The following is a 21,653-nucleotide window of genomic DNA, read 5'->3' as shown; positions in this document are numbered from 1 at the left end:
ACATCCTTCCCTAAGAGCAGCCTGGGGCTGATCTTCCCCAAAGTTACTGGACATGGAAGAAAGGTTGGTAGGAAAAACAAAAGTTCTTTGAAGTCCATTTTGGTCCTTAAGAGGGCTTGAACTTCCAGGTCTCTCTGTAGCAGTGGGAAATCCTCAGGCTGTGCCACACAAGACCTACTCCCTGTGCATGCCCACTGCTATGCATGCATGTTTTTGTGAACGTCGTTTGTGGCTCAAGCTTGTCCGTTGACACGCATGCGCCTTGCCGTCCATCTTCTGTGTCAATTGCTGTGCCAGCAGAGGTCTTCGCTGAGTGAAACTCAGCCAGTACTCATAGCAGTATTCCCTGGAGTTAGGGGTGAGTGTGAGGGAAAGCCAGCGGGCTTCCTGTGCGTTGAATGGTGTGATCTGTAGCATCTGTGGAGGAAGGTCCTTGAGGTCATCGTCCATCTCCTCATAGGTGTCGTGGCTGCCATGGCTCTCATACTGGTGGCGGGAGAGGGAGGGTGGTGGGTGGTGGAAGGCAGAGGGTCAGATGAAAGAGGGGTGAGTCTTAGGGGTGCTATTTGAGGTATCTTTGTTCTGGTGGCCCTGAAACTGACGACAGAGCACAGAATCCAGTGTCTGCAGTGGGGCCCCAGGCAGGAGGCAGGGCAGACGGTAAAGGAAAGGCCTAGAAGTCGGACCACTGTGGGGTTGTGACTGCATACCGAGATTTGTAGTGCCCTGAACAGGGTGTCAAGGGAGAAGTGGGCAAGTCGTTCTTTGAGAAAGCAGCCACAGGCATTATGTAAAAGAATTAACCTGTCTATGCTTTCCCACAAAAGTTTATTTGGGGGTTGCAGGCATGTGCATAGTAAATGTGGTATGGCAAAACCAGTATTCACTCAAGTTCTAATTCTCTAGTGTTTTCATGATGAGTCCAGTTGTGAAATGAAACCTCATTAGGAAAGCCCCCATTCTTTCACCATGTGTCTTAAAGTGATTTCTATGCCTGTTTGTTGCTACACACATAAACAAAGGCTTATTTGGTATTAAAGTACAAATAAGCATTTTTTCATAGTGTTCATATATAGCTATCCTCTTACATGTAGTTTTCAAATTATAATATTTCTTTTCCAGTGAGAAATATGAGTGGGCATGTAAGAAGAAGATCCAAATCTGCAGGAAGAAGAGAGTCTTCCCAGGTTGTTGGGCCTCTGGTTGTGAGTGCTTCAACATTTAATGTTTTCCATTACCAGAATCAATTTATTTATTGTTGTTGAACTAGTACATATACATTCATATTGTCTTCCTTATTGATAAAAAATGATAATGGAATCTCATGAAAAAAACATTGACCCAGGACGATTAAATTCTGTTCTTGCCTGGATGGGTGTGCTCTTAAGTTTCCTACCTGTTGTCCTATACTAGTCAATAATGGATTACACACATCCATTTCAGTGTAGATTAAAACAGTTTGTGTCTGCGAGAAGAGTAACAATTTTATTAAGAAAAACATTGTGTGTGTGTGTCTGTGTGTGTATTACTGTTGGAAATATATTTAGACTTATGATTAAATATATGTATGTATTATATACATTCATAAATTATTGATTTTTAAAATTTGTGAACAAAATCACACCCCTAGGCTCAGCAGCCCAGTGATAAACCACCTCAACTAGAGGAACCACCGTCTGAGAATCAGGATACTATATCTGCTCAGGACATTGAAGGTGAAGGAGCACCTGTGGCTCAAGTTGAAAAGAGAGGGGATAAGAGTCCTTGTGGGTCTATGGGTGGTGGAGTTGTATTTGTACATCATGCATTATGACCCACTGGAAACAAGAGGAAAGAAACATTAGAAAAATATTTCAAACAATTCTTGCTACTACTCTGGGGAAAATGTGGAGTGAAGACAAGTAAAATTGTCAGAAAACGTTCCTAGCCTTCAGAAAGTGGCTTTTTCTTGATTGGGCTTTCATACGTTAACCTTTGAGTGCATTACAGAGCTCCTATATAGTTTGTTCAGCCAGTTTCTGAGTGCTTCTTTTTTATGTTTCTATGGGAGAATGAAATTGTGGGACTACCAAACCTGCCGTTTTGCTGATATCTTCATTTTTTAAAGACTTTTTCCCACACAACATTTATTAGTGCCTGCTCATGCCATGTAATGTACTAAGTGCTTGGAGTCTCAGTGCCAAAGAGAGACCTAATTTCTGTCTGAAACTTATAATCTAGTCAGAAAAACCCTAACAAATCACTGATTTAATACACAAGTACAATAACAGCTAAGTACAAAAGGGACAATTTAGTTTTCTGGGGGTAGCCTGGAGTAAGGAAGGAAAGGGTAATGTTTGAACAACTTGTTTTCCTTTTTTCTGGCAAGAGACTCCTGAAGCTAATCCTCTTGGGATACTTATGCAACATATTTATTACCATACGAGTATCTAGGCTTTTATTTCATAATGATGAGGGAATGACTATTATTTCCTTATTCATATTTCATGGTTTTACTTCTTAAAAAGTGACCTTTTTATTTTTAAGGGCCTGCTATGGAAGCTGATCAACAGGAACTGGCTCTGCTGAAGACTGTGGATAAGCCTGGGGATGGTCCTGATGTGAAGGGTGAGATTCTACCAAGTCTAGAGACCATTGAAAAGCCAGAAGCAGGTTGGTTATCCATTAAGATGCAAATTATGGGGTTTCTTTTTTCTACAATATTATATATTTTTTAACATAGAGGTAACATTACGGCTATTTTAATAACAGACTTCACATACAAAGTTTATTAGAAAGGCAGTTCAGACCACAGTGACCGTCATATTAAGTCATCAAAGATGGGAACAAATTGGGTCAAATTTATATTGCGTTATAAGAGCCAAAAGTATTTTCTCACTTTGGAGTATAAGTCATTTAGTCAACAACTAATAATTTTCAGATATTTTATAAAGGCCTGCTTTTCACATAACCCATTATAATAAACATCAGTTTATATTTTGATGTCACCTATGGTGGTAATGGTTTAAAACTAGTGTGGACATGTGATTTTTTTGGTGTAAATGGAAATGCTTTTAATTGTGTAGAGCCAACAGTTTGGGTGATAATGGGGACAAATGTTTACCCTACTTAAAACAGCTACATAAAGACTAAACTATCCCAAAGAAACATTTTTGCATTTTTCCACAATAGAGACAAAACAAATGCAATAATGGCCTTTCTGTTTACTTTGCTTAGCTTGTTCCAAGCACATCTTTTATTCAAAATATTATTTCATGTGAAAACATTGAAAACATATTTTTCCTTAGGTTTTTTGTTTGGTTGGATTATTACTGAAAGTATGTTATTTTTCCCTTTCTACCTATACCTACCTTTAAATAATTTAATTTGATTAAATTTGCACTGAACTGGAACAGCCTCCTTGTTTACTTATTGCACTAAAAATTGATGTGATTCAAATTGCTGTTTATATGACTAAAAGTTTACCTTCAATATCTCTACAGAGGTTAACTGGATGTAAGCCAAAGGGTCACCCCTAGGGACTGGCTTTAATCCATCAAAACTGTAGTGTCCTGTGTATAGCTATAGTCATCTAAATAAAGTTCTGCAAAGTAATTTGCCTCGATTTTCTTTTTATTATAGGTGAAGGGCAACCACGGATTTAAACAAAGGTAGACTGAAGCTAAGTATGCTGTCCCTATGTTGGAAATTTGACTGTTCACCATCTCTCAATAAAGTTTTACAACTTTCTTCAAAGAATTCTTGCATAATATTATTAAATGTATTCCTAGGTATTTGATGTTTTTGAAAATTGTATCTGTTTTGCAAGTTTTTAAGTATTTGAGACTGTACATAGAGAAAAAATGTGAACTGACTTATTTTCCAGCAACTTTGCTAAATATGCTTATTAATTCCAGAAGTTTATCTATTGATCCTTTTGGATTTGAAAAATAACACAATCATATCATCTTTGAATAATGTTCTGGTTTTGCCATTTTAAAGACTATACCTTTACTTTCTTCTTCTCATTTATGGTATTGGACAGGACCATCCAATACTATTTACTAGTGGATATCCCTGTCTTTATCCTAATCAGAAATGGAAAATTTTTCACATTTCAATATAATGTTTACAGTGCCTTCTCATAGGTACCCTTTATCAAAATAAGGAAGTTCCATTCTGTTCCTGTTTTGCTAAGTATACTAAACTTGAATATATGTAGAATTTCATCAAACACTTCCAGTGCATCTCTTGAAATCATAGGACTTTATTCCTCCATTAATTGGTTAATGTGATAAATTACATTAAGTTTTCACATTACATCTCTGAGCCCCTTACACTTCTGCAACAAAGTATAACATTCAAAATCCACTCTGCTTATGGAATGGCAGGGGATTATAAACAGCAACTATTCCTCCCTCTTACAGAAGTTAAAAAATATTTCCCTGAACCAAAAAAGGAATGAAAATCTGTGGTCCATTTGAAAAATGAGTAGAAATTTAGAGTATCCTAATTTGCCACAAAATACGTGAGACATTCCTAGGTTGTAGAACTGGCTGAAAGGACTAGGTAGAAAAAAAGTGAAATGAACAAGAGGGACCTGCTGAGGGAAAATTACTTGGGTCCTACCAACTCCGTCTCCATAAAGGCTATGGCATGAACTAGCCATTGGTTTCAATCCTGGCTCTGACATACTGGCTGTGTGATGATGGAAAATACTTAAATTCGTTGGGTGTATTTATCTATTTCTAAAATAGAAATTATAATATAATATTTACAGTAGAGTACTGCCATGAAGAAAAAGTGAGTTCACACACACACACACACACACACACACACACACACACACGTGGAGAGAGAGAGAGAGAAGGAGTTACAGTACAAATGAATATGATCCATTAGTTATATTCTGTGTTTTTGTTAATTTTTCATGTTTTTTACTTTTTGCAGTTACATCTGTAGCAAATGATATGGCTTTTGAATTTCAGGTTGGGATAAGAAGTTAACTTTATAAATGAATTAGAGCTAAGGAAATGATTTGATTTAAATAAGTTATGTAGTTATCAGACATGGCATCAATTTTAAAGTTGTTTTACAAATGACAGAGGCCTGGCAAATGCTGCCTTAAAGTCCTGCTATGGGCTTAAGTTTGTGCTCCACACAACTCAACACCACAGTCTCTGTCAAGTGGTTAGGCATTCCTTAAACAGCACTGTGGTGGCTAACAGGGTCATAAAGGGCACTACTGAAGTTTTTAGATTGAGTTACCACATGTCCATTGATTTGACTGGTAAGGAGACAACTACCCCAAATAGATCTAAAAAGTTTCCTATGGCAGCAAAAGCAAGATCAGCATTGTATCAACTCCCTATGTCCCTAGTCCCACAGCATGATGCAGAATCGGAGATGCTCAGTGATAGACACCACAGGTGGTGAGTCTCTCTGCTGGCGAGGAGCCCACAGCTGTACCCTAGGGCACTGAGCAGTTCTGTAGACCACAGCTGTACTCTAAGGTGGAGCAAGGAGGAACATCCTGTACTCAACTGAAAAGAGGGAGATGGATGAATAAGGACCATATGTCAGGGACGAGGGGAAGATGGTGGAAGAGTAAGACGCGGAGATCCCCTTCCTCCCCACAGATACACCAGAAATACTTCTACACGTGAAACAACTCCTGCAGAACACATACTGAACGCTGGCAGAAGACCTCAGACCTCCTGAAAGGCAAGAAACTCCCCACGTACCTGGGCAGGGCAAAAGAAAAAAGAATAAACAGAGGCAAAATGATAGGTACAGGACCTGCACCAGTGGGAGGGAGCTGTGAAGGAGGAAAGGTTTCCACACACTAGGAAGCCCCTTCGTGGGCTGAGACTGCGGGTGGTGGAGGGGGAAAGCTTTGGAACCACGGAGGAGAGCACAGCAACAGGGGTGTGGAGGGCAAAGTGCGAGATTGCCGCAGAGAGGATCAGAGCCGACCGGCACTGACTAGCCTGAGAGGGTTATCTGCTCACCCTCCGGGGACCGCGGGACTGGGAGCTGAGGCTCAGGCTTCGGTCGGGGCGCAGGGAGAGCATGGGGTTGGCAGTGTGAACACAGCCTGCAGGGGTTAGTGCACCACGGCTAGCTGGGAGGGAGTCTGAAGAAAAGTCTGGACGTGCCAAAGAGGCAAGAGATGTTTTCTTCCCTCTTTGTTTCCTGGTGCGCCGGGAGAGGGGATTAAGAGCGCTGCTTAAAGGACCTCCAGAGACGGGTGCGAGCCGCAGCTAAAAGTGCAGACCCCATAGACGGGCATGAGACACTAAGGCTGCTGCTGCCGCCACCAAGAAGCCTGTGTGCGAGCACAGGTCACTATCCACACCCCTCTTCCAGGGAGCCTGTGCAGCCCGCCACTGCCAGGGTACCGGGATCCAGGGACAACTTCCCCGGGAGAACGCACAGTGCACCTCAGGCTGGTGCAACGTCTCGCTGGCCTCTGCTGCTGCAGGCTCGCCGCGCTCACCGTGCCCCTCCCTCCCCGCAGCCTGAATGAGCCAGAGTCCCCTAAGCAGCTGCTCCTTTAACCCCGGCCTGTCTGAGCGAAGAACAGTCGCCCTCTGCTGACCTACACACAGATGCAGGGCCAAATCCAAAGCTGAGCCTCTGGGAGCTGTGAGAACAAAGAGAAAGGGAAATATCTCCCAGCAGCCTCAGAAGCAATGGATTAAAGCTCGACAATCAACTTGATGTACCCTGCATCAGTGGAATACATGAATAGACAACGAATCATCCCAAATTGAGGAGGTGGACTTTGAGAACAAGATTTATAATATTTTCTCCTTTTCCTCATTTTGTGATTATGTATGTGTATGCTTCTGTGTGAGATGCTGTCTGTATAGCTTTGCTTCCACCATTTGTCCTAGGGTTCTATCCGTCCATTTTTTTCCCCTGATTTTTAATTTTTTTCTTAATAATTACTTTTTACTTTAGTAACTTTATTATATTTTACTTTATCTTCCATCTTCCTTTCTTTCCTTCCTTCCTCCTTTAGACAACGAATCATCCCAAATTGAGGAGGTTGACTTTGAGAAAAAGATTTATAATTCTTTTCCCCTTTTCCTCTTTTTGTGAGTGTGTATGCATATTGTTCTGTGTGAGATTATGTGTGTATAGCTTTGCTTCCACCATTTGTCCTAAGGTTTTATCAGTCCACTTTTGTTTTTTTTCATTTTTTTCTTAATAATTAGTTTTAATTTTAATAACATTATTATATTTTACATTATTTTATTTTACTTTATCTTCTTTCTTTCTTTCATTTTTTTCTTCCTTCCTTCCCTCCTTCCTTCCTTCCCCATTTCCTCCCTTCCTCCCTCCCTCCGTTTTTCTTTCTTTCCTTCTTTCTTTCCTTCTTTCCTTCCTTCATTCCTTTCTTTCTTTCTTTCTTTCTTTCTACTTCTACTAATTCTTTCCTTCTACATTTTCTCTCTCTTATTCTGAGCCGCGTGAATGAAAGGATCCTGGTGCTGCAGCCAGGAGTCAGTGCTGTGCCTATGAGGTGGGAGAGACATATTCAGGACACTGGTCCACAAGAAACCTCCCAGCTCCACATAATATCAAATGGCGAAAGTCTCCCAGAGATCTCCATCTCAACACCAGCACCCACTTCACTCAACAACCAGCAAGCTACAGTGCTGGACACCCTATGCCAAACAACTAGCAAGACAGGAACACAACCCCACCCATTAGCAGAGAGGCTGCCTAAAATCATAAGAAGTCCACAGGCACCCCAAATTACACCACCAGACATACACCTGCCCACCAGAAAGACAAGATCCAGTCTCATCCAGCAGAACACAGGCACTAGTCCCCTCCACCAGGAAACCTAGACAACCCACTGAACCAACCTTAGACACTGGGGACAGAAACCAAAAACAACGGGAGCTATGAGGCTGCAGCCCGAAAAAGGAGACCCCAAACACAGTAAGATAAGCAAATGTGAAGACAGAAAATCACACAGCAGATGAAGGAGCAAGATAAAAACCCACCACCTAACAAATGAAGAGGAAATAAGCAGTCTACCTGAAAAAGAATTCAGAATAATGATAGTAAAGATGATCCAAAATCTTGGACATAGAATAGACAAAACGCAAGAAACATTTAACAAGGACCTAGAAGAACTAAAGGTGAAACAAATAATGATGAACCAGACAATAAATGAAATTAAAAATACTCTAGATGGGATCAATAGGAGAATAACTGAGGCACAGGAACGGATAAGTGACCTGGAAGATAAAATAGTGCAAATAACTACTGCAGAGCAGAATAAAGAAAAAAGAATGAAAAGAACTGAGGACAGTCTCAGAAACTTCTGGGACAACTTTAAACACACTAACATTCGAATTATAGTGGTTCCAGAAGAAGAAGAGTAAAAGAAAGGGACTGGGAAAATATTTGAAGAGATTATAGTTGAAAACTTCCCTAATATGGGAAAGGAAATAGTTAATCAAGTCCAGGAATCAGAGAGTGTCCCACACAGGATAAATCCAAGGAGAAATACACCAAGACACATACTAATCAAACTGTCAAAAATTAATTACAAAGAAAACATACTAAAAGCAGCAAGGGAAAAACAACAAATAACACACAAGGGAATGCCCATAAGGTTAACAGCTGATCGTTCAGCAGAAACTCTGCAAGCCAGAAGGGACTGGCAGGACATACTGAAAGTGATGGAGGAGAAAAACCTGCAACCAAGATTACTCTACCCAGCAAGGATCTCATTCAGATGTGATGGAGAAATTAAAACCTTTACAGACAAGCAAAAGCTGAGAGAGTTCAGCACCACCAAACCAGCTTTACAACAAATGCTAAAGGAACTTATCTAGGCAAGAAACACAAGAGAAGAAAAAGACTTACAATAACGAACTGAAAACAACTAAGAAAATGGGAATAGGAAAATACATATTAATAATTACGTTAAATGTAAATGGGCTAAATGATCCCACCGAAAGACACAGATTGGCTGAATGGATACAGAAACAAAACCCATATATATGCTGTCTACAAGAGACCCACTTCAAACCTAGAGACACACACAGACTGAAAGTATGGGAATGGGAAAAGATATTCCATGCAAATGGAAACCAAAAGAAAGCTGGAGTAACAATACTCATATCAGACAAAATAGATGTTAAAATAAGGAGTATTAGAAGAGACAAAGAAGGACACTACATAATGATCAAGGCATCGATCCAAGAAGAAGATATAACAATTGTAAATATTTATGCACTCAACATAGGAGCACCTCAATACATAAGGCAAATACTAACAGCCATAAAAGGGGAAATCAACAGTAACACATTCATAGTACAGGACTTTAAAACCCCACTTTCACAAATGGACTGATAATCGAAAATTAAACTAAGGAAGGAAAAACAAGTTTTAAATGTTACATTAAACAAGATGGACTTATTTAATATTTATCGGACATTCCATCCAAAAACAACAATATACATATTTTTCACAAGTGCTCATGGAACATTCTCCAGGATAGATCATATCTTGGGTCACACATCAAGCCTTGGTAAATTTAAGAAAATTGAAATTGTATCAAGTATCTTTTCTGACCACAACGCCATGAGACTAGATATCAATTACAGGAAAAGATCTGTAAAAACTACAAACACATGGAGGCTAAACAATACACTACTTAATAACGAAGTGATCACTGAAGAAATCAAAGAGGAAATAAAAAAATACTTAGAAACAAATGACAATGGAGACATGATGACCCCAAACCTATGGGATGCAGCAAAAGCAGTTCTAAGAGGGAAGTTTATAGCAATACAATCCTCCCTAAAGAAACAGGAAACATCTTGAATAAACAACATAACCTTGCACCTAAAGCAATTAGAGAAAGAAGAACAAACCCCCCCCCAAAGTTAGCAGAAGGAAAGAAATAAAAAATACCAGATCAGAAATAAATGAAAAAGAAATGAAGGAAATGATAGGAAAGGTCAATAAAACTAAAAGCTGGTTCTTTGAGAAGATAAACAATATTGATAAACCATTAGCCAGACTCATCAAGAAAAAGAGGGAGAATTCAAATCAATAGAAATAGAAATGAAAAAGGAGAAGTAACAACTGACACTGCAGAAATACAAAAGATCCTGAGAGATTACTACAAGCAACTCTATGCCAATAAAATGGACAACCTGGAAGACATGGACTAATTCTTAGAAATGCACAACCTGCCAAGACTGAAGCAGGAAGAAGTAGAAACTATGAACAGACCAATCACAAGTGCTGAAACAGAAACTGTGATTAAAAATCTTCCAACAAGCAAAAGCCCAGGATAAGATGGCTTCACAGGCGAATTCTATCAAACTTTTAGAGAAGAGCTAACACCTATCCTTCTCAAATTCTTCCAAAATATAGCAGAGGGAGGAGCACTGCCAAACCCATTGTACGAGGCCACCATCACCTTGATACCAAAACCAGACAAGGATGTCACAAAGAAAGAAAACTACAGGCCATTATCACTGATGAACATAGATGCAAAACTCCTCAACAAAATACTAGCAAACAGAATCCAATAGCACATTAAAAGGATCATACACCATGATCAAGTGGGGTTTATTCCAGAAATGCAAGATTCTTCAATATACGCAAATCAATCAATGTGATAAACCATATTAAAAAATTTAAGGAGAAAAACCATATGATAATCTCAATAGATGCAGCGATAGCTTTCAACAAAATTCAAAACTAATTTATGATAAAAACGCTGCAGAAAGTAGGCATAGAGGGAACTTTCCTCAATGTAAGAAAGGCCATATGACAAACTCACAGCCAACATCGTCCTCAATGGTGAAAAACTGAAAGCATTTCCACTAAGATCAGGAACAAGACAAGGTTGCCGACTCTTACCACTCTTATTCAACATAGTTTTGGAAGTTTTAGCCAAAATAATAAGAGAAGCAAAGGGAAAAAAATTAATCCAAATCTGAAAAGAAGAAGTAAAGCTGTCGGTGTTTGCAGATGACATGATAATATACATAGAGAATCCTAAGGATGCTACCAGAAAACTACTAGAGCTAATCAATGAACGTGGTAAACTAGCAGAATACAAAATTAATGCACAGAAATCTCTTGCATTCGTATACACTAATGATGAAAAATCTGACAGTGAAATCAAGAAAACACTCCCATTTACCATTGCAACAAAAACAATAAAATATCTAGGAATAAACCTACCTAAGGAGACAAAAGACCTGTATGCAGTAATTTCTAAGAAACTGATGAAAGAAAGTAAAGACGATACAAATAGATGGAGAGATATACCATGTTTTGGATTGGAAGAATCAATATTTTGAAAATGACTCTACTATGCAAAGCAATCCAAAGATTCAATGCAATCCCTATCAAACAACTACTGGCATTTTTCACAGAACTAGAACAAAAAAAGTTCACAATTTGTATGGAAACACAAAAGACCCCGAATATCAAACACAAACTTGAGAACAAAAAACGGAGCTGGAGGAATCAGGCTCCCTGATTTCAGATGATACAAAAAAGCTACAGTAATCAAGACAGTATGGTACTAGTACAGAAACAGAAAGATAGATCAATGGAACAGGATAGAAAGCCCAGAGATAAACACATGCACATATGGTCACCTTATCTTTGATAAAGGAGGCGGGAATGTACAGTGGAGAAAGGACAGCGTCTTCAATAAGTGGTGCTGGAAAAACTGGACAGGTACATGTAAAAGTATGAGATTAGATCACTCCCTAACACCATACACAAAAGCAAGCTCTAAATGGATTAAAGACCTAAATGTAAGACCAGAAACTATCAAACCCTTAGAAGAAAGTATAGGCAGAACACTCTATGCCATAAATCACAGCAAGATCCTTTTTGACCCACCTCCTAGAGAAATGGAAATAAAAACAAATATAAACAAATGGGACCTAATGAAACTTCAAATCTTTTGCACAGCAAAGGAAACCATAAACAAGATCTAAAGACAACCCTCAGAATCAGAGGAAATATTTGCAAATGAAGCAACTGACAAAGGATTAATCTCCAAAATTTATAAGTAGCTCATGCAGCTCAATAACAAAAAAACAAATAACGTAATCCAAAAATGGGCAGAAGACCTAAATAGACATTTCTCCAAAGAAGATATATAGACTGCCAAAAACACAAGAAAAAATGCTCAACATCATTAATCATTAGAGAAATGCAAATCAAAACTACAATGAGATATCATCTCACACCGGTCAGAATGGCCATCATCAAAAAATCTAGAAACAGCTTGTCCCTGGAAGATGGCGGAAAAGTAAGACACGGAGATCAACTTCCTCCCCACAGATACACCAGAAATACATTTACATGTGGAACAACTCCTACAGAACACCTACTGAAGGCTGGCAGAAGATCTCAGACCTCCCAAAAGGCAAGAAACTCCCCAGGTACCTGGGTAGGGCAAAAGAAAAAAAGAAAAAACAGAGACAAAAGAATAGGGCCGGAACCTGCACCAGTGGGAGGGAGCTGTGAAGTAGGAAAAGTTTCCACACACTAAGAAGCCCCTTCGCGGGTGGAGACTGTCGGAGGCGGAGCGGGGAGCTTCGAAGCCGCGGAGGAGTGCATAGTAACAGGGGTGCGAAGGGCAAAGCAGGGAGATTCCTGCACAGAATATCGGTGCCGACTGGCACTGACCAGCCCGAGAGGCTTGTCTGTTCACCCTCCGGGCCAGACGGGCCTGGGAGCAGAGGCTCCGGCTTCATTCGGAGCGCAGGGAGAGGACTGGTTTTGGCAGTGTGAACACAGCCTGCAGGGGGTTAGTGCACCTCGGCTAGCCGGGAGGGAGTCCAGGGAAAAGTCTGCACCTGCCGAAGAGGCAAGAGACTTTTTCTTCCCTCTTTATTTCATGGTGCGCGATGAGAGGGTTTTAAGAGCGCTGTTTAAAGGAACTCCAGAGATGGGCGCCAGCCGCGGCTAAAAGTGCGGACCGAGGAGATGGGCGCGAGCCGCGGCTAAAAGCAAGGACCCCAGGGACGGACGGGAGACGCTAAGGCTGCTGCTGCCGCCACCAAGGGTCCTGTGAGCGAGCATAGGTCACTATCCACACCCCTCTTCCGCGGAGCCTGTGAAGCCCGCCACTGCCAGGTTCCCGAAACCAGGGACAACTTCCCCGGGAGAGCACACAGCGGGCCTCAGGCTGGTGCAACGTCACGACGGCCGCTGCCGCCGCAGGCCCGCCCTGCACGCAGTGCCCCTCCCTCCCCACCCCACCCCGGCATGAGTGCGCCAGAGCCCCCGAATCAGCGGCTCGTTTAACCCCATCCTGTTTGAGCAAAAAACAGACGCCCTCCAGCGACCTACACGCAGAGGCAGGGCCAAATTCAAAGCTGAGTCCCTGTGAGCTGTGAGAACAAAGAAGAGAAAGGGAAATCTCTCCCAGCAGCCTCAGAAACAGCGGATTAAAGCTCCACAAGCAACTTGATGTACCTGCATCTGTGGAATACATGAATAGACAACGAGTCATCCCAAATTGAGGAGGTGGGCTTCGAGAGCAAGATCTATGATTTTTTCCCCTTTTCCTCTTTTTGTGAATGTGTATGTGTATGCTTCTGTGTGAGATCTTGTCTGTATAGTTTTGCTTGCACCATTTGTCCTAGGGTTCTATCCGTCCATGGTTTTTTTTTTAAATTTTTTTCTTAATAATTAATTTTAATAACTTTATTATACTTTACCTTCTTTCTTTCTTTCTTTCTTTCTTTCTTTCTTTCTTTCTTTCTTTCTTTCTTTCTTTCTTTCTTTCTTTCTTTCTTTCTTTCTTCCTTCCTTCCGTCCTTTCTTTCTTTCTTTTTTCATACTTCTACTGATTCTCTCTACTTTTTCTCCCTTTTATTCTGAGCCGTGTGGATGAAAGGATCTTGGTGCTCCAGCCAGGAGTCAGGGCTCTGCCTCTGAGGTAGGAGAGCCAACTTCAGGACACTGGTCAACAAGAGACTGGTCCCAGCTCCACATAATATCAAATGGTGAAAATCTCACAGAGACCTCCATCTTAACACCAGCACCCAGCTTCACTCAACGACCAGCAAGCTACAGTGCAGGCCAACCTATGCCAAACAACTAGCAAAACAGGAACACAATCACGCCCATTAGCAGAGAGGCTGCCTAAAATCATAATAAGGTCACAGACACCCCAAAACACACAACCAGACGTGAACCTGCCCACTAGAAAGACAAGATCCAGCCTCATCCACCACGACACAGGCAGTAGTCCCCTCCACCAGGAAGCCTACACAACCCACTGAACCAACCTTAGCCACTGGAGACAGACATCAAAAACAGCGGGAACTACGAACCTGCAGCCTGCAAAAAGGACACCCCAAACACAGTAAGATAAACAAAATGAGAAGACAGAAAAACACAAAGCAGAAAAAGGACCAAGATAAACATGCACCAGACCTAACAAATGAAGAGGAAATAGGCAGTCTACCTGAAAAAGAATTCAGAATAATGATAGCAAGGATGATCCAAAATCTTGGAAAAAGAATGGACAAAATGCAAGAAACAGTTAACAAGGACCTAGAAGAAATAAAGATGAAACAAGCAACGATGAACAACACAATAAATGAAATTAAAAGTACTCTAGATGGGATCAATAGCAGAATAGCTGAGGCAGAAGAATGGATAAGTGACCTGGAAGATAAAATAGTGGAAATAACTACTGCAGAGCAGAATAAAGAAGAAAGAATGAAAAGAACTGAGGACAGTCTCAGAGACCTCTGGGACAACATTAAACGCACCAACATTCGAATTATAGGGGTTCCAGAAGAAGAAGAGAAAAAGAAAGGGACTGAGAAAACATTTGAAGAGATTATAGTTGAAAACTTCCCTAATATGGGAAAGGAAATAGTTAATAAAGTCCAGGAATCACAGAGAGTCCCATACAGGATAAATACAAGGAGAAATACGCCAAGACACATATTAATCAAACTGTCAAAAATTAAATACAAAGAAAGCATATTAAAAGCAGCAAGGGAAAAACAACAAATAACACACAAAGGAATCCCCATAAGGTTAACAGCTGATCTCTCAGCAGAAATCCTACAAGCCAGAAGGGAGTGGCAGGACATACTGAAAGTGATGAAGGAGAAAAACCTGCAACCAAGACTACTTGACCCAGCAAGGATCTCATTCAGATTTGATGGAGAAATTAAAACCTTTACAGACAAGCAAAAGCTGAGAGAGTTCAGCACCACCAAACCAGCTTTACAACAAATGCTAAAGGAACTCTCTAGACAAGAAACAAAAGAGAAGGAAAAGACCTATAATAACGAACCCAAAACAATTAAGAAAACGGGAATAGGAACATACATATCGATAATTACCTTAAATGTAAATGGACTAAATGCTCCCACCAAAAGACACAGACTAGCTGAATGGATACAAAAACAAGAGGCCCACTTCAGACCTAGAGACACATACAGACTGAAAGTAAAGGGATGGAAAAAGATATTCCATGCAAATGGAAACCAAAAGAAAGCTGGAGTAGCAATTCTCATATCAGAAAAAAAAACTTTAAAGTAAGGACTATTAGAAGAGACAAAGAAGGACACTGCATAATAATCAAGGGATCGATCCAAGAAGAAGATATAATAATTATAAATATTTATGCACCCAACATAGGAGCACCTCAATACATAAGGCAAATGCTAACAGCCATAAAAGGGAAAATCGACAGTAACATATTCATAGTAGGGGAATTTAACACCCCACTTTCACCCATGGACAGATCATCCAAAATGAAAATAAATAAGGAAAAACAAACTTTAAATGATACATTAAACAAGATGGACTTAATTGATATTTATAGGACACTTCATCCAAAAACAACAGAATCACATTTTTCTCAAGTGCTCATGGAACATTCTCCTGGATAGATCATATCTTGGGTCACAAATCAAGCCTTGGTAAATTTAAGAAAATTGAAATTGTATCAAGTATCTTTTCTGATCACAACGCCATGAGACTAGATATCAATTACAGGAAAAGATATGTAAAAAATACAAACACATGGAGGCTAAACAGTACACTATTTAATGATGAAGTGATCACTGAAGAATCAAAGAGGAAATAAAAAAATACCTAGAAACAAATGACACTGGAGACACAACGACCCAAACCTATGAGATGCAGCAAAAGCAGTTCTAAGGGGGAAGTTTATAGCAATACAAGCCCACCTTAAGAAGCAGGAAACATCTCGAATAAACAATCTAACCTTACCTCAAGCAATTAGAGAAAGAAGAACAAAAAAACCCCAAAGCTAGCAGAAGGAAAGAAATCATAAAAATCAGATCAGAAATAACTGAAAAAGAAATGAAGGAAACAATAGCAAAGATCAATAAAACTAAAAGTTGGTTCTTTGAGAAGGTAAACAAAATAGACAAACCACTAGCCAGACTCATCAAGAAAAAAGGGAGAAGACTCAAATCAATAGAATTAGAAATGAAAAAGGAGAAGTAACAACTGAAACTGCAGAACTAAAAAAGATCATGAGACATTACTACAAGGAACTCTATGCCAAAAAAAATGGAAAATCTGGAAGACATGGACAAATTCTTAGAAATGTACAACCTGCCAGGATGGAATCAGGAAGAAATAGAAAATATGAACAGACCAATCACAAGCACTGAAATTGAAACTGTGATTAAAAATCTTCCAACAAACAAAAGCCCAGGATAAGATGACTTCACAGGTGAATTCTATCAAACATTTAGAGAAGAGCTAACACCTATCCTTCTCAAACTCTTCCAAAATATAGCAGAGGGAGGAACACTCCCAAATTCCTTCTACGAGGCCACCATCACCTTGATACCAAAACCAGACAAGGATGTCTCAAAGAAAGAAAACTACAGGCCAATATTACTGATGAACATAGATGCAAAACTCCTCAACAAAATACTAGCAAACAGAATCCAACAGCACATTAAAAGGATCATAGACCATCATCAAGTGGGGTTTATTCCAGGAATGCAAGGATTTTTCAATATACGCAAATCTATCAATGGGCTAAACCATATTAACAAATTGAAAGAGAAAAACCATATGATCATCTCAATAGATGCAGAGAAAGCTTTTGACAAAATTCAACACCCATTTATGATAAAAACCCTGCAGAAAGTAGGCATAGAGGGAACTTTCCTCAACATAATAAAGGCCATATATGACAAACCCACAGCCAACATCATTCACAATGGTGAAAAACTGAAAGCATTTCCACTAAGATCAGGAACAAGACAAGGTTGCCCACTCCCACCACTCTTATTCAACATACTTTTGCAAGTTTTAGCCACAGCAATCAGAGAAGAAAAGGAAATACAAGGAATCCAAATCGGAAAAGAAGAAGTAAAGCTGTCACTGTTTGCACATGACATGATACTATACATAGAGAATCCTAAAGATGCTACCAGAAAACTACTAGAGCTAATCAATGAATTTGGAAAAGTAGCAGGATGCACAATTAATGCACAGAACTCTCTGGCATTCCTGTACACTAATGATGAAAAATCTGAAAGTGAAATGAAGAAAACACTCCCATTTACCATTGCAACAAAAAGAAAAATTATCTAGGAATAAACCTACCTAAGGAGACAAAAGACCTGTATGCAGAAAATTATAAGACACTGATGAAAGAAATTAAAGATGATACAAATAGATGGAGAGATATACGATATTCTTGGATTGGAAGAATCAAAATTGTGAAAATGACTCTACTACCCAAAGCAATCTATAGAGTCAATGCAATCCCTATTAAACTACCACTGGCATTTTTCACAGAACTAGAACAAAAAATTTCACAATTTGTATGGAAACACAAAAGAGCACAAATAGCCAAAGCAATCTTGAGAACGAAAAGAGGAGCTGGAGGAATCAGGCTCCCTGTCTTCAGACTATACTACAAATCTACAGTAATCAAGACAGTATGGTACTGGCACAGAAACAGAAAGATAGATCAATGGAACAGGATAGAAAGCCCAGAGATAAACCCACGCACATATGGACACCTTATCTTTGATAAAGTTGGCAGGAATGTACAGTGAAGAAAGGACAGCCTCTTGAATAAGTGGTGCTGGGAAAACTGGAAAGATACATGTAAAAGTATGAGATTAAATCACTCCCTAACACCATACACAAAAATAAGCTGAAAATGGATTAAAGACCTAAATGTAAGGCCAGAAACTATCAAACTCTTAGAGGAAAACATAGTCAGAACACTCTATGACATAAATCACAGCAAGATCCTTTGTGACCCACCTCCTAGATTAATGGAAATAAAAACAAAAATAAACAAATGGGACCTAATGAAACTTCAAAGCTTTTGCACAGCAAAGGAAGCCATAAACAAGACCAAAAGACAACCCTCAGAATGGGAGAAAATATTTGCAAATGAAGCAACTGGCAAAGGACTAATCTCCAAAATTTACAAGCAGCTCATGCAGCTAAATAAAAAAACAAACAACCCAATCCAAAACTGGGCAGAAGACCTCAATAGACATTCCTCCAAAGAAGATATACAGACTGCCAACAAACACATGAAAGAATGCTCAACATCATTAATCATTAGAGAAATGCAAATCAAAACTACAATGAGATATCATCTCACACAAGTCAGAATGGCCATCATCAAAAATCTAGAAACAGTAAATGCTGGAGAGGGTGTGGAGAAAAGGGAACACTCTTGCACTGCTGGTGGGAATGTGAATTGGTTCAGCCACTATGGAGAACAGTATGGAGGTTCCTTAAAAACTACAAATAGAACTACCATATGACCCAGCAATCCCACTACTGGGCATATACCCTGAGAAAACCAAAATTCAAAAAGAGTCATGTACCAAAATGTTCATTGCAGCTGTATTTACAATAGCCCAGAGATGGAAACAACCTAAGTGCCCATCATTGGATGAATGGATAAAGAAGATGTGGCACATATATACAATGGAATATTACTCAGCCATAAAAAGAAATTAAATTTAGCTATTTGTAATGAGGTGTATAGACCTAGAGTCTGTCATACAGAGTGAAGTAAGTCAGAAAGAAAAAGACAAATACCATATGCAAACACATATACATGGAATTTAAGAAAAAAATGTCATGAAGAACCTAGGAGTAAGACAGGAATAAAGACACAGACCTACTGCAGAACGGACTTGAGGATATGGGGACAGGGAAGAGTGAGCTGTGACAGGGCGCGAGAGAGTCATGGACATATACACACTAACAAACGTAAGGTAGACAGCTACTGGGAAGCAGCCGCATGGCACAGGGATATCAGCTCGGTGCTTTGTGACTGCCTGGAGGGGTGGGATAGGGAGGGTGGGAGGGAGGGAGATGCAAGAGGGAAGAGTTATGGGAACATATGTATATGTATAACTGATTTACTTTGTTATAAAGCAGAAACTAACACACCATTGTAAAGCAATTATACCCCAATAAAGTTGTTTAAAAAAAAAACTTGTCCCTCCCCCCAAAAAAGAAAAAAGAAATCTAGAAACAATAAATGCTGGAGAGGGTGCAGAGAAAAGGGAACACTCTTGCATTGCTGGTGGGAATGTGAATTGGTTCAGCCACTATGGAGAACAGTATGGAAGTTCCTTAAAAACTACAAATAGAACTACCATATGACCCAGCAATACCACTACTGGGCTTATACCCTGAGAAAAACATAATTCAAAAATAGTCATGTACCAAAATGTTTATTGCAGCTCTATTTACAATAGCCCGGAGATGGAAAGAACGTAAGTGTCCATCATCTGTTGAATAGATAAAGAAAATGTGACACATATATACAACGGAATATTACTCAGCCATAAAAAGAAAGGAAATTGAGCTATTTGTTATGAGGTGGATGGACCTAGAGTCTGTCATACAGAGTGAAGTAAGTCAGAAAGAGAAGACAAATACCGTATGCTAACATATATATATGGAAATTAAGAAAAATTGTCATGAAGAACCTAGGTGTAAGACAGGAATAAAGACACAGACCTACTAGAGAATGGACTTGAGGATATGGGGAGGGGAAAGGGTAAGCTGTGACAAAGCGAGAGAGTAGCATTGACATATATACACGTAAAATTGATAGCTAGTGGGAAGCAGCTGCAAAGCACAGGGAGTTCAGCTTGGTTCTTTGTGACCACCTAGAGGGGTGGGATAGGGAGGGTGAGAGGGAGGGAGCAGAAAGAGGGAAGAGATGTGGGAACATATGTATATGTATAACTGATTCCCTTTGTTATAAAGCAGAAACTAACACATCATTTTAAAGCAATTATACTCCAGTCAAGATGTAAAAAAAAAAAAATAGCGGTTCCCACTTCAAGGAAAAATACTTCAACTGAAATTATTTTTGCTGATAATGAAAGTCAAGCTTTCAAGTGAAAAATATAATGGAAAACTTGTCTTTGCCACTGTAAGCTTTTCAGCTCTCTATCCCTTGAAGATTTTAAATATTGTGACATTAGTGGTTATACAAATGAAGGAGATTTTTTCGTATTGTATAATGAAATATGTCAGTGCTTAAAAGATCTGTGTAACCCAGTGAACGGTATTTTCCGAATGAGCAATGCATAATATTATAATCATCACTTAACTCATAAGTGCAAGATACAAGTCAATGTACAATAATGTGATAGAGTGTGAGAAGTATGTTGATACGGCCTCAGAGTCCCCACATACCACATGTTGAGTTTTGGTGTCATATTAAAGAATGCAGAACATTTTGTGAAATATATTCTTTCCTTTTCAAAGTATTTCTGTTTGAGACTTGATTTTCTTCATATACTTCAGCCAAAATAATGTAACAGATTGAATGCAAAAGCAGATATTAAAACTCATCTACCTTTCTATTATTCCAGAAATTAAAGAGATTTTTGAAAATGTAAAACAATGCCAGTGTTTTCACCTTTTGGTTTTGAAAAATAGACCTATTTTTAATGAAAATATGCTATGTATGCTTAAAAAAACATATGATCATCTCAATAGATGCAAATAAAGCTTTTGACAAAATTGAACACTCATTTATGACAAAATCTCTGCGGAATGTTGGCATAGAGGAAACATTTCATCTAAGATGAGGGACCTATGGTAGATGTCCACTCTCACCACTTTTATTCAACATAGTTTTGGAAGTCTTAGCAGCAGCAATCAGAGCAGAAAAAGAAATAAAAGAAATCCAAATTGGAAAAGAAGAAATAAAAGTGTCACTGTGTGCAGATGCCATAGAAAATCCTAAAAATGCTACCAGAAAGCTACTAGAGGTCATCAATAAATTTGGTAAAGTGGCAGGATATAAAATTAAAACACAGAAATCTCTTGCATTTCTATACACTAATGACAAATAACCCGAAAGAGAAATAAAGGAAACAATCTATTTACCATAACATCAAAGAGTATAAAACACCTAGGAATAAACCTACCTAAGGAGGAAAAATCCTGTACTCCAAAAACTATAAGATGTTGATGAAAGAAATCAAAGATGACACAAACAGTTGGAAAAATATACCATGTTATTGGATTGGAAGAATCAACATTGTGAAAATGACGATACTACCCAAAGCATCTGAGAGATGCAATACAATCCCTATCAAATTACCAATGGTATTATTCACAGGAGTAGAACAAAAAAT

General features: G+C 39.2%; 1 protein-coding gene across 1 annotated transcript; it reads left to right on the top strand.

Moving 5' to 3' along the window:
* Positions 1-1,130: 1,130 nt before the first annotated feature.
* Positions 1,131-4,985, top strand: LOC309978002 (putative G antigen family E member 3; the record flags this gene model as incomplete). Its single annotated transcript, XM_082864373.1, has 4 exons — positions 1,131-1,205; positions 1,631-1,715; positions 2,527-2,652; positions 4,930-4,985. The coding sequence occupies 4 exons, from the start codon at positions 1,131-1,133 to the stop codon at positions 4,983-4,985; spliced, it is 342 nt and encodes a 113-aa protein (XP_082720499.1).
* Between the last annotated feature and the right edge of the window lie 16,668 nt (positions 4,986-21,653).

Source organism: Leucopleurus acutus, assembly GCF_964270905.1.
Source record: "Leucopleurus acutus genome assembly, chromosome: X".
NCBI classification, from domain to species: Eukaryota; Metazoa; Chordata; class Mammalia; order Artiodactyla; family Delphinidae; genus Leucopleurus; species Leucopleurus acutus.
This window is presented reverse-complemented; position numbering and strand designations above follow the sequence as displayed.